At 43.2% G+C, this 12,620-nt stretch overlaps 1 protein-coding gene across 3 annotated transcripts in view; it reads right to left on the reverse strand.

Moving 5' to 3' along the window:
• Window positions 1–12,620, reverse strand: part of SLC35F1 (solute carrier family 35 member F1) — a 467,864-nt gene that overhangs the window by 62,149 nt on the left and 393,095 nt on the right. For all 3 annotated transcript variants that reach the window (XM_088840587.1, XM_055433627.2, XM_055433628.2), the window contains exons 6-7: window positions 12,376–12,428; window positions 3,845–3,999 (exon numbers count right to left, since the gene is read on the reverse strand). In XM_088840587.1, coding sequence (XP_088696713.1) covers window positions 3,845–3,999; window positions 12,376–12,428 — 208 coding nt within the window. The remainder of the gene's footprint in view (window positions 1–3,844; window positions 4,000–12,375; window positions 12,429–12,620) is intronic.

Consider the following 12,620-nt stretch of genomic DNA (forward strand, 5'->3'; position numbering starts at 1 on the left):
CTGGAGAGGAGTGGTATCCGAAACCACCTGGGAAGACTTGGTGGCCCAAAGGCCATGGTGGGCTTGAACTGGTTCCTTTCGTGGTTTTAAAGTACGTGTGTATGTGTGCTAAGATGCTTCGGTCGTGTCTGGCTCTTTGAGACCCTATGGACTGTAGCCCAACAGGCTCCTCTGTCCATGGGATTCTCTAGGCAAGAATACTTGGGAGTGGGCTGCTATGCCCTCCTCCAGGGGATCTTCCCAACCCAGGGATTGAACCCGCATCTCTTAAGTCTCCTGCATTGGCAGGTGGGTTCTTTCCCACTAGCGCCACGTGGGAAGCCCCTTAAAGGTATAACAGATCAATTGGAACTCATCAATATTAAAAACTTTTGTGCTTCCAAGGACACTAACAAGAAAATGAAAAGATAGCCACAGAGTGGGAGAACCATAGGCCCATAATTGTATTCTTGGGTGTTTATTTCAGAGAAATGAAAACTGTTCACACAAGAAGTTATACATGAGTGTTCACAGCAGCTTTATATGTAATAGCCTCAAACAGAAAAAAACCCAGTCTTTCACTGAATTGGTGGTTAAATAAACTTCGGTATAACCATGCCATGGAATAGTACTCAGCAATAAAATAGAATGAGCTACTGGTATAGACATCTGGATGAATCTTCAGATGATTACGCTGAAAAATTATGCTGTGAAAAGAGTCGATCTCCAAAGGTTACATACTGTATTATTCCATTTACATGCCACTCTCGAAGTGACAAATTTTGAGAAATGGAGAATAAATTAGTGGTTTCAAGGTGTTAATGAGATGAGTGAGCACTAAGTAGGCATGGTTATAAAAAAGCAATAAGGACACTTGTGGGGATGGAAATGTTCTGTTTGTTAACTGGGTCAGTGTTAATATCCTGATACTATATCACAGTTTTGCAAGATGTCACCAATGAGTGAAACTAGATAAAGGGTAAATGGGAATTCTTGTATTATTTCTTAAAACTTGCAGATTCAAAATTGTGAATCTATAACTTTGTCTTGAAAGTTTGACTTTTAAAAAAACAACAGGAATGAATTTTAAGAGAAAACACCTATTGTGTTGAACCAATTTTGCCTTAAGGGAATTTATCTGTTAAACTGTAACCAAATACATGTGTATAGTGCAAAGCATTATTTTAAGAATTAAAAAACTTCTTTGACTCCTCCAAATTGGTGAATCTAGGAATATCATTTTCAGATAATACAGGTTCCCTTCTGATGGAATGATGAGAGGTACTACATGACTTCTTCCCCTGAGTTACTTCTCCTAAGTTAGCAGTAACATAAATGGTAAGTGGAGAAGATGGACTTGGAAGAACTAGAATTTACCTGGTTCATCAGCCTTCTCAGTTCCTGATGTTTATGTAGAGAGCCCCAAGTCTAACCAGATGAAGTGAAGTGTGAGGAGTGACAGACTCAAACAGGCACAAACACTATTCAGGTACCCCTTTCAGGAATTTGTTCTCACATTCAGAGAACATCAGCCTCACTGGCAGCAGACTCCCCTGGAAGATTGCCAGATGCTGATTCTGTGGCCCCGGGGCTACGGACCAGGAATCTGCATTTTTAGCAGTTTCCCCTGGTGAAAGCAGACTTTCTGAGCACTGCCATGAGGGATGCTGAGAGCTGAGCTGGATCTGGACTGCCCAAGAGCTGACCACAGTCCTGCATAAAAACAGTTTGCTTCAGTCATCTTCCTTTAAGGACGATGAAAGGGATTCTTCTAGTTCAAGAGTTTATAAAGAGGATTACAGGAAGAAGTGCTGAGATTGGAACTCATGGTGAGGAATGGATTAGATGTGGATGCTTAGTTGTAGAGGAGAGAAGAAAAACAGCAGCCACTGTGCTGTGCTGGTGAGACCCCAGCTTGGGGGTTGCTTGGGGGTGATTCTGAGAGAAAGAAGTCCTCCCAGCACTGTGGTGGGGAGCAGTGGGAGGAACATGCTGTGATTTTGCTTTTTACCCTTATGAGGACCAGGGCGCACTGATCGCACCATGCAGAGAAAACGAATTACCAACAATGTATCAATGCTATCCAACAATACACAGTTTCTTGAAGCTGTCATTGTTGCCTCAAGGCTGGGCAGAAGGTTCCATGTAGAGCAGAGACTCAGCTTTTTCTATCTGCTGCCACGGCCACTTTCTCCGCCTCTCCTCTTCCAGATCTGCTTCTGGTCCTCCCAGCTGCCAACCTTGTTGGTGACCTCCTTTCCATCTGTGTCTGCTCTTGCTGGTCTGTTTCTTGGCTATGATTTGCCTTAGCACGGTAATATTTCTGATGATTTGCTTCTGCTGCTTTGCCTCCAGACCTCTCAAGTATATACTCGCTCCAGCTCAACACTTCTCTGGGAACCTCCCAACCCAGTGTGAACTGATTGAAGATGCCCCGCCAACTAAGATGCCCCCTCTGCTGGCCAAACCCATGAGAAGATGATATTAATTATAATGACACTGATGAGGCACTTGGCTAGAAGTGGCCATAGCAATGCCTCTTTCCTTCTGCCTCTTCTTTCCTTTTGTCTGTCCTAGTTTGGTCTTATGTGTTGGATATCCATGCATGCTTGCTAAGTCACTTCAGTCGAGTCCTACTCTTTGTGAACCGATGGATTGTAGACCACCAGGCTCCTCTGTCCATGGGATTCTTCAGGTAAGAGTATTGGAATGGGTTGCCATTTTCTTCCCCAGGGGATCTTCCCAACCCAGGGATCAAACCCAAGTTTCTTACATCTCGTGCACTGGCAGGCAGGTTCTTTAAAACTAGCGCCACCTGGGAAGCCCTTGGATATCCCATACTTGTCCATTTTCACACTTGTCATAATCCCCACTGACTAATTATTGGACTAGTTAAGGAATGGCAAGTGGGTCTGTTCTCATATACCAGTTCTAGTCAGTTGTGAATGAATCAGTTAGTATAGCATTTAAAAGACAGCATCTGATAGCCTAGCTCGGGGGACCATAACCAGTCAGTCATGCCTGTCTTGGTTGAGGATACGGGTAGAGTCTTACACTTGAAGAGAGTGCTATCTTTGGACTAAATGATTTCTTCTTTCCTTTAGGGCTGATATATTAACTGCAACAGCTTCATAGTATCTCTTTGCATTCCTTTACTGAAACCCTAGTCTTTCAATAAAGAAACTATTTTGAATGCATTAGCATTTTCCATTCATATTTACTATGAAAATATATGCAAAATATAAACTGCAGGAATTGTGTCTTTTCTCCAAAGAGAATAAACTCCTCAGGTGCCTTTGGCAGAATCCATTTGGCAGTTATAGTTTGGGAACTGGATGTCTTCCAAGCTTCAGGTTGGAAAAGGAGTAAGCTTCTGGGGTGAACGATGTCAGAAAACGATGTCCCCCATTATTTGCAAGCCCTTCCCTCTATGGCTGTTTCTTATCTTTCATTATCAAATGTCATAGTTACTAGTCTCTCATAACAAAATGTTGCCTCTGTCTTATGTGAATGAAAGTTGCTCATTTGTGTCCAACTGTTTGCAACCCCATAGACTAGCCCAATAGGTTCCTCTGTCCGTGGAATTCTCTAGGCAAGAATACTGGAGTAGGTTGCCATTTCCTTCTCCAGGGGATCTTCCCAACCCAGGGATGGAACTCAGGTCTCCTGCATTGCAGGCAGCTGCTTTTCCATCTGAGACACTTGGAATGTAAACACCCAGGTCATGGGGGTCAGCACACAGAAGTGCCATCCTTCTTGATGCAAAATTGCAGAATTAGGGCAATTCCACTGCAGAGCATTCCTACCTATACGTGTTCTTTCCTACAGAGTATCATCTTCAGACAGGAGCAGTGACTCAACGTACCTTGTAATGGAAGAGAAACAACCCGCAGAACAAGCTGTACAGGTCTGCGGTGAGCAGGGAGAGGTTGACCGACGTGGCGCTGGTTTTCCTTATGACCACGGGCATGAAGCTGTAGAGACCAAACATGCAGGCACTAAAGCCGACGTAGAGCAGTCCTGGAGGGAGAGGAAAGACAGGTGACATCACAGCCTCCTCCGGGGCCTCGGGGGAGCCACAGTGGGTGAAGGGAGGGGAACAGCACCCCCCTCCATCTCACTCTCACACAGGAGTTTTTCTTTCACTCTATCAGCTGATGTTTTCTATTGGGTAATACATAGCTAAAACATAAAATAGGAAGTGAAAACGTGCATGTGGAACAAGAACTATATGCTTCTCACACACATCTGATGTTTCCCCTCTGCCGTGAAGGAGAGTGGCTACGATCAGAAATAGCGTCAAGGCTTCTAAATTTTATTTCTGGTTGTGCTGTAATTACTTCCTTGTACCCATGTCTTTTAAAACTTTTTCACTTCTTCTTTATTTGCAACATAGGAACAAAACTACTTGGTACCATGCATTGCTCACAACAGTGAATAACTGCCTAATCCTTAAAATGAAAGCGCTTACATGTCAAAGAGATGTGGACTAAGTCACAGTACTGAACTAAAGTCCTAACTGTGTGACCTTGGATAGATCACTTCACATGAGCTGTCAGTTTCTTCCAGATTTCTGAATCCTGCTTAGCACTACTCCTGAAACCAGAGTCCGATTCCACCATCACTTTCCCTAGCATATGTGGGCTCTCACACATAGGCTCTGCTCTTTTATAAATCAGTAAATTGCAGATCATCAAATAATTAAGTTTTGCAAAACAGAAAGATGAAAAAAAATGTCCTTTTGCTACACGATTAGTCCCTCAAACTCTGAAATTCTCTCTCTCGCTCTAATTATAACTCAATACACAATTGTTAATACTAACCCCATAAGTACATAATTTTGTTCAGTCCAAAACAGATTATGCCTTAATCTAGGGTTTGGTTCATCATTTCCTCGATGTTGATACAACACAAATGTGGAAAAATTATGCTTATTTCTCTACCTTAAAAGAATAAAGCATAGAATAAGCACAAGTATTACAACTCAGTGGATCTTTGGGCATTTTTATATAATATTAAATAAAAGATACAACCTATCCAAGGGAACCTTGATGACATGTCTGGTTTAGGCTATAGGCAGATCACTTTCTTTGAATCCTGTGAATTTTGGAAGATTTGGGAGGTACTGAATACCCAGTCCCTTTGACCATGAAGAACAGGGATCCCTCCAAAGAGAAATTTGGTTTTCCCATATGGAAAGTATTTAAGGTCACAAATTATTATTCTACATGTTTCTGATATTAAGTTTAAGGATAGCCATGTCCCATCCATATAAAAATATTAAGTAAGCAAACTCAGTACAACAGCCCCCTCTAGTGTGGTGGAAATGCCCTCAGAGGAAACTAGAATAATCACTTTTCTATTAATTGTTCAGTAAATTATACAAGTCCTCTTGTGGAAATTCTGTCACAGTCGTCAGATGGCTTTTGACTCTCTGTCTGAAGTTTTAATTCCCTAAATTGGTCAGTTTTCCTGTACTTGGGTTTCATGCTATTTATAATTCATTTTCCTTTTAAACAAGTTACTAAAAAGGCAATATTAAATAACCTATTATTAATACATGAAAAGACATAAAAATTAATTCAGTATTCCTTTAAGGAATCTGAGATGAACAGACTAGACCAGGGATAAGATATACCCTTAAATTAATCAACTAAAAGTAATCAAACTTGATTAAAATATAGTCCAGGAACCAGGCCCTCCCCCACCACTTTTTAAAATTTACATTATACACGACTGGGTTAGGAAGTTCAACAATCCTACCCTCCCATCACCTGACTAGTGTTGATATACTGTGAACTCTCACATGTGAGATCTGATGATGTATGTTCAATCATTCAACCATGTATTCACGGCGTACCTACTGTGTTCTGGGAACTCTGCTATGGGCTAGCATGCAATGGAAACAAGGATAGACAAGAAACTTAGAACTGATGTTATGCTAGGAAGCAAGAAAAGGGCTGCTTATGGGGACTTACAGGGGTAGTGCTTTTGGAAAGGTGGAAGCAGCATTGACCTTAAATGCTGAAGGACTAGAAGGAGATGGCCAGGGGAAAAGTAATTTAGGCAGGGAGACCTACAAATGAAAAGACCTTAATGGTTTACAGGAGCTGCAGGAGGCCAGAGTACCTGAGCAGGATGAGCAGACCGAGGCAGTGATAAGACAGGAGACTGGAAAGTTAGGCAGGGGTGGACTATGTGGGGCCTTGTAGGTCTTGGAAGGAAGTCAACATCTTGTTCTAGGTGTAATGGGAAGCCACTGAGGAATCTGTAGCAGAAGGCTAACTTGTAGTCTGATCTACCTTTCTAAAAGATGGCTTTAGATATGCATGGAGAAGGGACTGAAGGAGAGAAGTTCAGAGGAAACCAGTGAGGAGTACAGGGTCTCAGTCCAGGCAAGAGATGCTGGTGGCTTTTGCTCGGAGTGGCAGTGGACATGAAGGGAAGTGGCCGGTTTATGAAGGTTCAACATGCCCTGCTGGTAGACTGGATGTGTTGTTGTTGCTGTTTAGTTGCTAAGTTGTGACTGTTTTGTGACCCCACAGCCTGCCAGGCTCCTCTATCCATGGGATTTCCCAGCAAGAATACTGGCATGGGTTGCCATTTCCTACTCCAAGGGATCTTCCTGATCCAGAGATTGAACCCAAGTCTTCTGCATTGCATTGCAAAGTCTTGCAGGCAACTCTTCACCGCTGAGCCACTGGGGTAGCCTAAAATCTTTCTACTCAATTTTACAACCTTTCAGAATAGTTGTTCAGAACCACTTGTGTTCTCCCAAGACTTTCCTGGTGGTCCAGACTGGATGTAAGTAGTGAGAAAAAGGACAGCATCAGAGATACCCATGGGTTCATCTGGTGGTGGTGGTTTGGTCACTAAGTTGGTGTCCGACTCTTGCGACCCCGTGGACTGTAGCCTGACAGGCTCCTCTGTCCATGGGATTCTCCAGGCAAGAATAACTGGAGTGGGTTGCCATTTCCTTCTCCAGGGGATCTTCTCAACCTGGGAGTCGAGCCTGGGTCTCCTGCACTGTAGCAGTGCAGTTCTTTACGAACTGACCTACAATGGGTTCATGTGGATTCTGGCTAATTAGAAACTGACACTGAATTATGACACCATTTACTGAGTTGCAGAGAACTGAGGAGGAGGACCAGGTTTTCAGGGGAAATAAAAAGCTCCATTTTGAACATGTTAAGTTTGAGATGCTTGTGCATCATCCAAAAAGATTTGTCTGGTAGGGAGTGGATTTATAATTGGTAGCTCAGAGAGAAGAGTGTCTTTCCAAGCAAACTGATGAGCCAAGGAGTGGAGGAAAACAGACACATAGCAGAGTTCACTCTACTCATCAGGCTACTTTGAGATTTTCCAAGCGTAAATACTTAAACATCCTAAACTTATTCTTTAAAAATGCAGAAATTAAATTTAGGGGGATGGGAGTAAAATACAAACACCATCACATTTAATCACTTTGCTGGGTCAACCATCGGTTCTGTGTATGGATATCCAGTCAGCCAAATTAACACAAGATTGAGAGTGGGCATGTTGTGTTGCTGCAGTGTGCTGCTTTTTTGCTCTCAGATAAAAAATTAACTAGCTAATGGACATTAGCGATGCATCCAAAGGCCCAACTTGCTGTCCTTATGGGATTTTTCAAGCACTCGATCGACATGATCAAACAAACTGAATTACTTTTGACTGATAAACACATGGTGGGTACAATAACTACCTTTTCAGGCAAAGTATATGTATGATCGTTTCTTTTTGGAAATGTTTTCTCTCTCACTAAAGACAGGATTTGGTAACTCGTGTCCTCATATGCTAAAGAGATTTAAGCCAGAGAAACTAGGAAGAATACCATCAGCTAAGACTGACTAAGTACTTGTTATGTGTCACGTACTTTATGTACATTAATCTCCACAACAGTATAACACTATTGCTATTGTTACCCTCTTTACACACATGAGGCAATAGGCTCATTGAGTGTATTGGTTAATAAACACAGTCCACAGCAGGTTCAACAGAAGAAATACAATATGGGGTGCAAGTTATAAAGGAGTTTGAATGGGCAATGGGGAAAGATGGATGGTCAGACAACCCAGACATTAGCAATGGCAGTAAATTATTCATATCCCTGAGGCCAGAGAGGTCCAGGGAGAAGGCCATGTTATCAGAGGTCAGAAGTCAGGGAGGCCCAGCAAAGGTGTAATCAGAAGACACTCGGCCACTTCTAGAAACTTGACCTGAAACAGGGAGACATATCCTGGTCTCTTGCTTTCTCTCCTCCAATCTCCTTCTTCTGCCTCCCAGTGGCCAGTCTGCTGCTGCTGCTAAGTCACTTCAGTCGTGTCTGACTCTGTGTGACCCCAAAGACAGCATCCTACCAGGCTCCCATGTCCCTAGGATTCTCCAGGCAAGAACACTGGAGTGGGTTGCCATTTCCTTCTCCAATGCATGAAAGTGAAAAGTGAAAGTGAAGTCACTCAGTCACGTCCGACTCTTAGCGACCCCATGGACTGCAGCCCACCAGGCTCCTCTGTCCATGGGATTTTCCAGACAAGAGTACTGGAGTGGGGTGCCATTGCCTTCTCTGACTGGCCAATCTAGCAGAAGTCAATTAACATGCCAGCCTGGGAGGCACTGTTTGCATGGGTCAGTCTCTGCAGTGCAGAGCAGAGTAAGGGTAAGAAACAAATCTGTGAGTAGATAGGCAAAAGACAAGCTCACCTTCAGGTCACTCAGGCTGCCTGACTTTAAATTCTGAGTGCATACCACTAACCTATATTGTTTAATTATTATGAATTGTTTAATTATTGTGAAGAGAAATAGGACTTGGATGAAGCATTCTATTTATTTGACTGTAATGAGCATCTCATTTCATATGGGATACATACAGAATGCATTGTTATGCATGATATATCATGTGATATGGGATATATGTGTTTATTTGTAATGGATATTGTATATACATCTATATAGTATATGTCTGTGTTTGCTGCATATATTTTATCTCATCATTTTCTTTGGGATCCCACTGGTATTCTTTCACTTTCCTTTGACTAGACTAGATTTTTTAAAATATTTTTAATTCTTAAAAATAAAGGTGAGGTAAGATGATATCAGGACATATGTACTAAGGTGCCAGGCTGCAGGGCTGGCTCAGAGGGTGCAATTAGTCCCACCACAGGCAGCCAAGAGCCCAGTGAAGCAGCCTTAGTTCCCCAGCCTCCAGTTCAGCATCAGCAAAAAGAAAGGCTCTACTATTCTTAATGATATTTAAGGATTTTTTCTGCTTTGTGGTCCCATCACTGCATCTTCAGGGAAAGGTCAAACCTCTTCTGGCCTCCAGGACAAAATCAAAACCAAAGCAATCTTCGCTCATGGCAAGAAAAGTGAAGCCCCAGGGGCTTCCCTTGTAGCTCAGTCGGTAAAGAATCTGCCTGCAATGCAGGAATCTGCCTGCAGTGCAGGAGACTTAGGTTCAATTCCTGGGTCTGGAAGATCCCCTGGAGAAGGAAATGACAACCCACTCCAGTATTGTTGCCTGGAGAATCCCATGGACAGAGGAGCCGGGCAGGCTACAGTCCATGGGGTCGCAAGAGTCAGACATGACTTAGCAGCTAAAGCACCACCACCACCAGCACGCCACAAATCGCTTCTGGGTGACCCACCTCTCGCGTTCCCTTCCTTTGACAGTGGACTTGCACATCAGCTAACACTTGTCCTTCAACACAATGGCAAATGGGATAAAGGGAATGCTTAAGCTAATTATTAGATTTTGCATACACCTGCTCCACTGGAGACCATGTTAGCTCTATAAAGTCCTACATTTCACTTTAGTTTCATGATTACATAACCAGCCCCATTCTTTCTGTTCAGTAGAGTAAAATAAGGAAATAAAAACAAACAGCATCAAAGACTGTTATCTTCGTGCTTTTAATTACTCTTTGTATCTTGCAATTGGTCAATGTTATGACAAAATATCAGAAGCTGTTAAAAAATGCTTTCCGAATCCAGAAAATATAAAACATGTTTATTACCCCATTTGATCCATAGAACAAAAAATGCTTTTACTTTGGTAACATGGCAACCATAGGAGCTGTGCAAGAGACTGTGATGGGATCACTGGTCAGAGATAAAGAGAGTCTTGGATCTTGGTCTGTCAACTGAGGCATACTGATCAGAGCTTGGCACTCTAGGGTGACTTCCTACGGCATGTGGGTAGGCCTTGATGGGAAGTCCATCCCCCTGGGTATCTCTCTGCCTCCAGGGCCCATGAGTTGAAGTAGCTGCTATGCCATCTCCTGGTTTCCCAGAAAGAAAAGTGAAAGCCAAGCCGAAGCCCCGTGCCCTGTTTCCACTGTTTTCCCTTTTGTCTACATTTTTGTAAGCTGAGAGACAGCACGACAAGCCCGTCTCCTTGGCTTGCCATTCATTCATTCGCTCATTTAAAAATCACTTGTTCGTTAAATTTTATGTGCCTAGAACTGAACTAAGCACTAGAAGCTCGTAGTAGGTCGGGATGAGGTAGGAGGACAAAGATGACCCTTATCCGTGCTTCAGAAAGAAAAGATGAACGTTTGGTTCCTTTTCTAGACCATTTGAGACTCATTTCCAATCAGGAAAATGAAACAAATGGCTTTATAATGTGTTCCTTCTACACGGCCCTTCATCATCTTGGACCACAGGGAACTGACAGTTTCATGGCAATACGAGAGCTCAATGTGCTCTGATGACACATTTAACTAACACTGAATTATAACAGAGCCTTGGTGGACATGCACGTGGCATCTGCATAATTGGAGGACAAATTATTTTTTATTAGTGCTACTACTATTAATATAAAATTAATTTATACTCATGGACCACTGCATGTGAAATGTTACCAAGCACAGCTAACACTCTGGCTCTGAGACTCACAGAGGCCACGAGGCTGTAACCTGCAGCTGGCTTCCCTTCTCAGCCGCCTTCCTCTCCTCCCTACAATCCCTTCTCTTTATTGACTTTCATTTAATTGTGTCTTTTTACAGCAAAACTCGAGAGAAATTAAACGGCCGGACTGTGACAGACACAAGGGCTGGGGAGCCCTTGAAGTCACTAGAGAGACCCCCAGGGGAGTGGGGCATAGTTCTGAAGTGCCTGCTGTGTCTTCAGAGGGAATCTGTCAGCAGCAAGTCAACCCTGGAAGCTTCAGGGTCAGAGGCAGGTAAATGGTGCAGGGAACTTTATGTCTCTGTTCTTGTTCAGAGAAGCAGAATTTGACAGGAGCCATTCCCTTGTAGCTCAGTCGGTAAAGGATCTGCCTGCAATGCAGGAGACCTGAGTTCGTATTCCTGGGTCGGGAAGATCCCCTGGAGACGGAAATGGCAACCCACTCCAGTATTCTTGCCTGGAGAATCACCATGGACAGAGGAGCCTGGAGGACTACAGTCCATGGGGTCATAAGAGTCAGACATGACTTAGCAACTAAACCACCACCACCATCACCATTAGTTCTATGAAAGTGCATATAAGCTGGGATGGCTCGAACAGTACGCTTCAGAGTGGCAAACCACCTGTATTTTCACTTCCCATTTGCATTCATTGGGCACACATTTTCCAAGCACCCCCATAAGCCAACCTCCGTGCTCAGTGCTGGAACCCAAGTGTCTCGTTACAGACACTGGGGTGAGGTTTCAGGGCTCCTTCCCTGACATTTGAGGGTGGGAAATGTCACTCCCTTCCAAAGTTTGCTGAGTGATCATTATCAGAGCATCACCTAGTATCTTAACTCTTTGTCCTAATTTTTTTTTTTTTTAAGAGAAAAGTGACTTTCGAAACAAGTGGCACATAGCTGCCCTGGATGACTGTAAAGGAGCTCAAAGTGTGTCTGGAATTTTCCACTGAGTCCATTTGGAGATCAATTAACCATGTCTTTTGAGCAAACTGCTCCCTTCCGAAAAGGTTTTTATGGGTTCAGAATGCCCATTACATTGCTTTCTTTTGTACCTTTTTGTTAAGTTCAGTACTTTTTTCCTTTAGTAAAGTGTCACTTTTTAATGATCTCATCAGTTTTGTGTTTCTCAGCTAGAGCAAATTGCTGTCATTTGTGTCCCCCCAGCATCTCGGGGCATTTTTCTTTCTGGTTGGTCCTTAACCTAAAAACACACGTCTGTGTCTACACTAATGGCATCTTGACGATGATAATTGGCAGAGGCTCAATTAAGAAACATTATGAATCATACAGTTCAGTCTCCTCTAGTGGGTGAGAGTCCCCAAACTGACAAGGGTGGTTTCATTTTCTTTTGTCCCTTGCAGTCTAAGTCCTTTCCTGGTCAGTGCCCCACCACCACCCCAGTCACTCTCCAAAGGTTATTTTCCTGGGTTACTAAAAACAGCATCTCAGGTGAGCAAACCCCTTACCTATTTGCCAGTCCCAGGGCACCTTCAGCAGCTCCTTGTGCTCCATTATTGCTCTGCGGGTTGAAAGAAAGCAGAGCTGATGAGCAACGCGGCCAGCTTTTGTTGTTGTTGTTGTTCACTAACCAGATTTCTACAAATCGCGAAGCTATCAATTGAATTCCAAAAATAACTTTGGATCACACAGAGGCTAGTTTCATTAGGTAGCTCAGCCCAAGCTGGGTTCCTGCAGACCCACCACCGTCCTT

The sequence above is a fragment of the Moschus berezovskii genome, chromosome 10, assembly GCF_049115385.1.
Source record: "Moschus berezovskii isolate FMDL1 chromosome 10, NW_MosBer_1.0, whole genome shotgun sequence".
Classification (NCBI taxonomy): Eukaryota; Metazoa; Chordata; class Mammalia; order Artiodactyla; family Moschidae; genus Moschus; species Moschus berezovskii.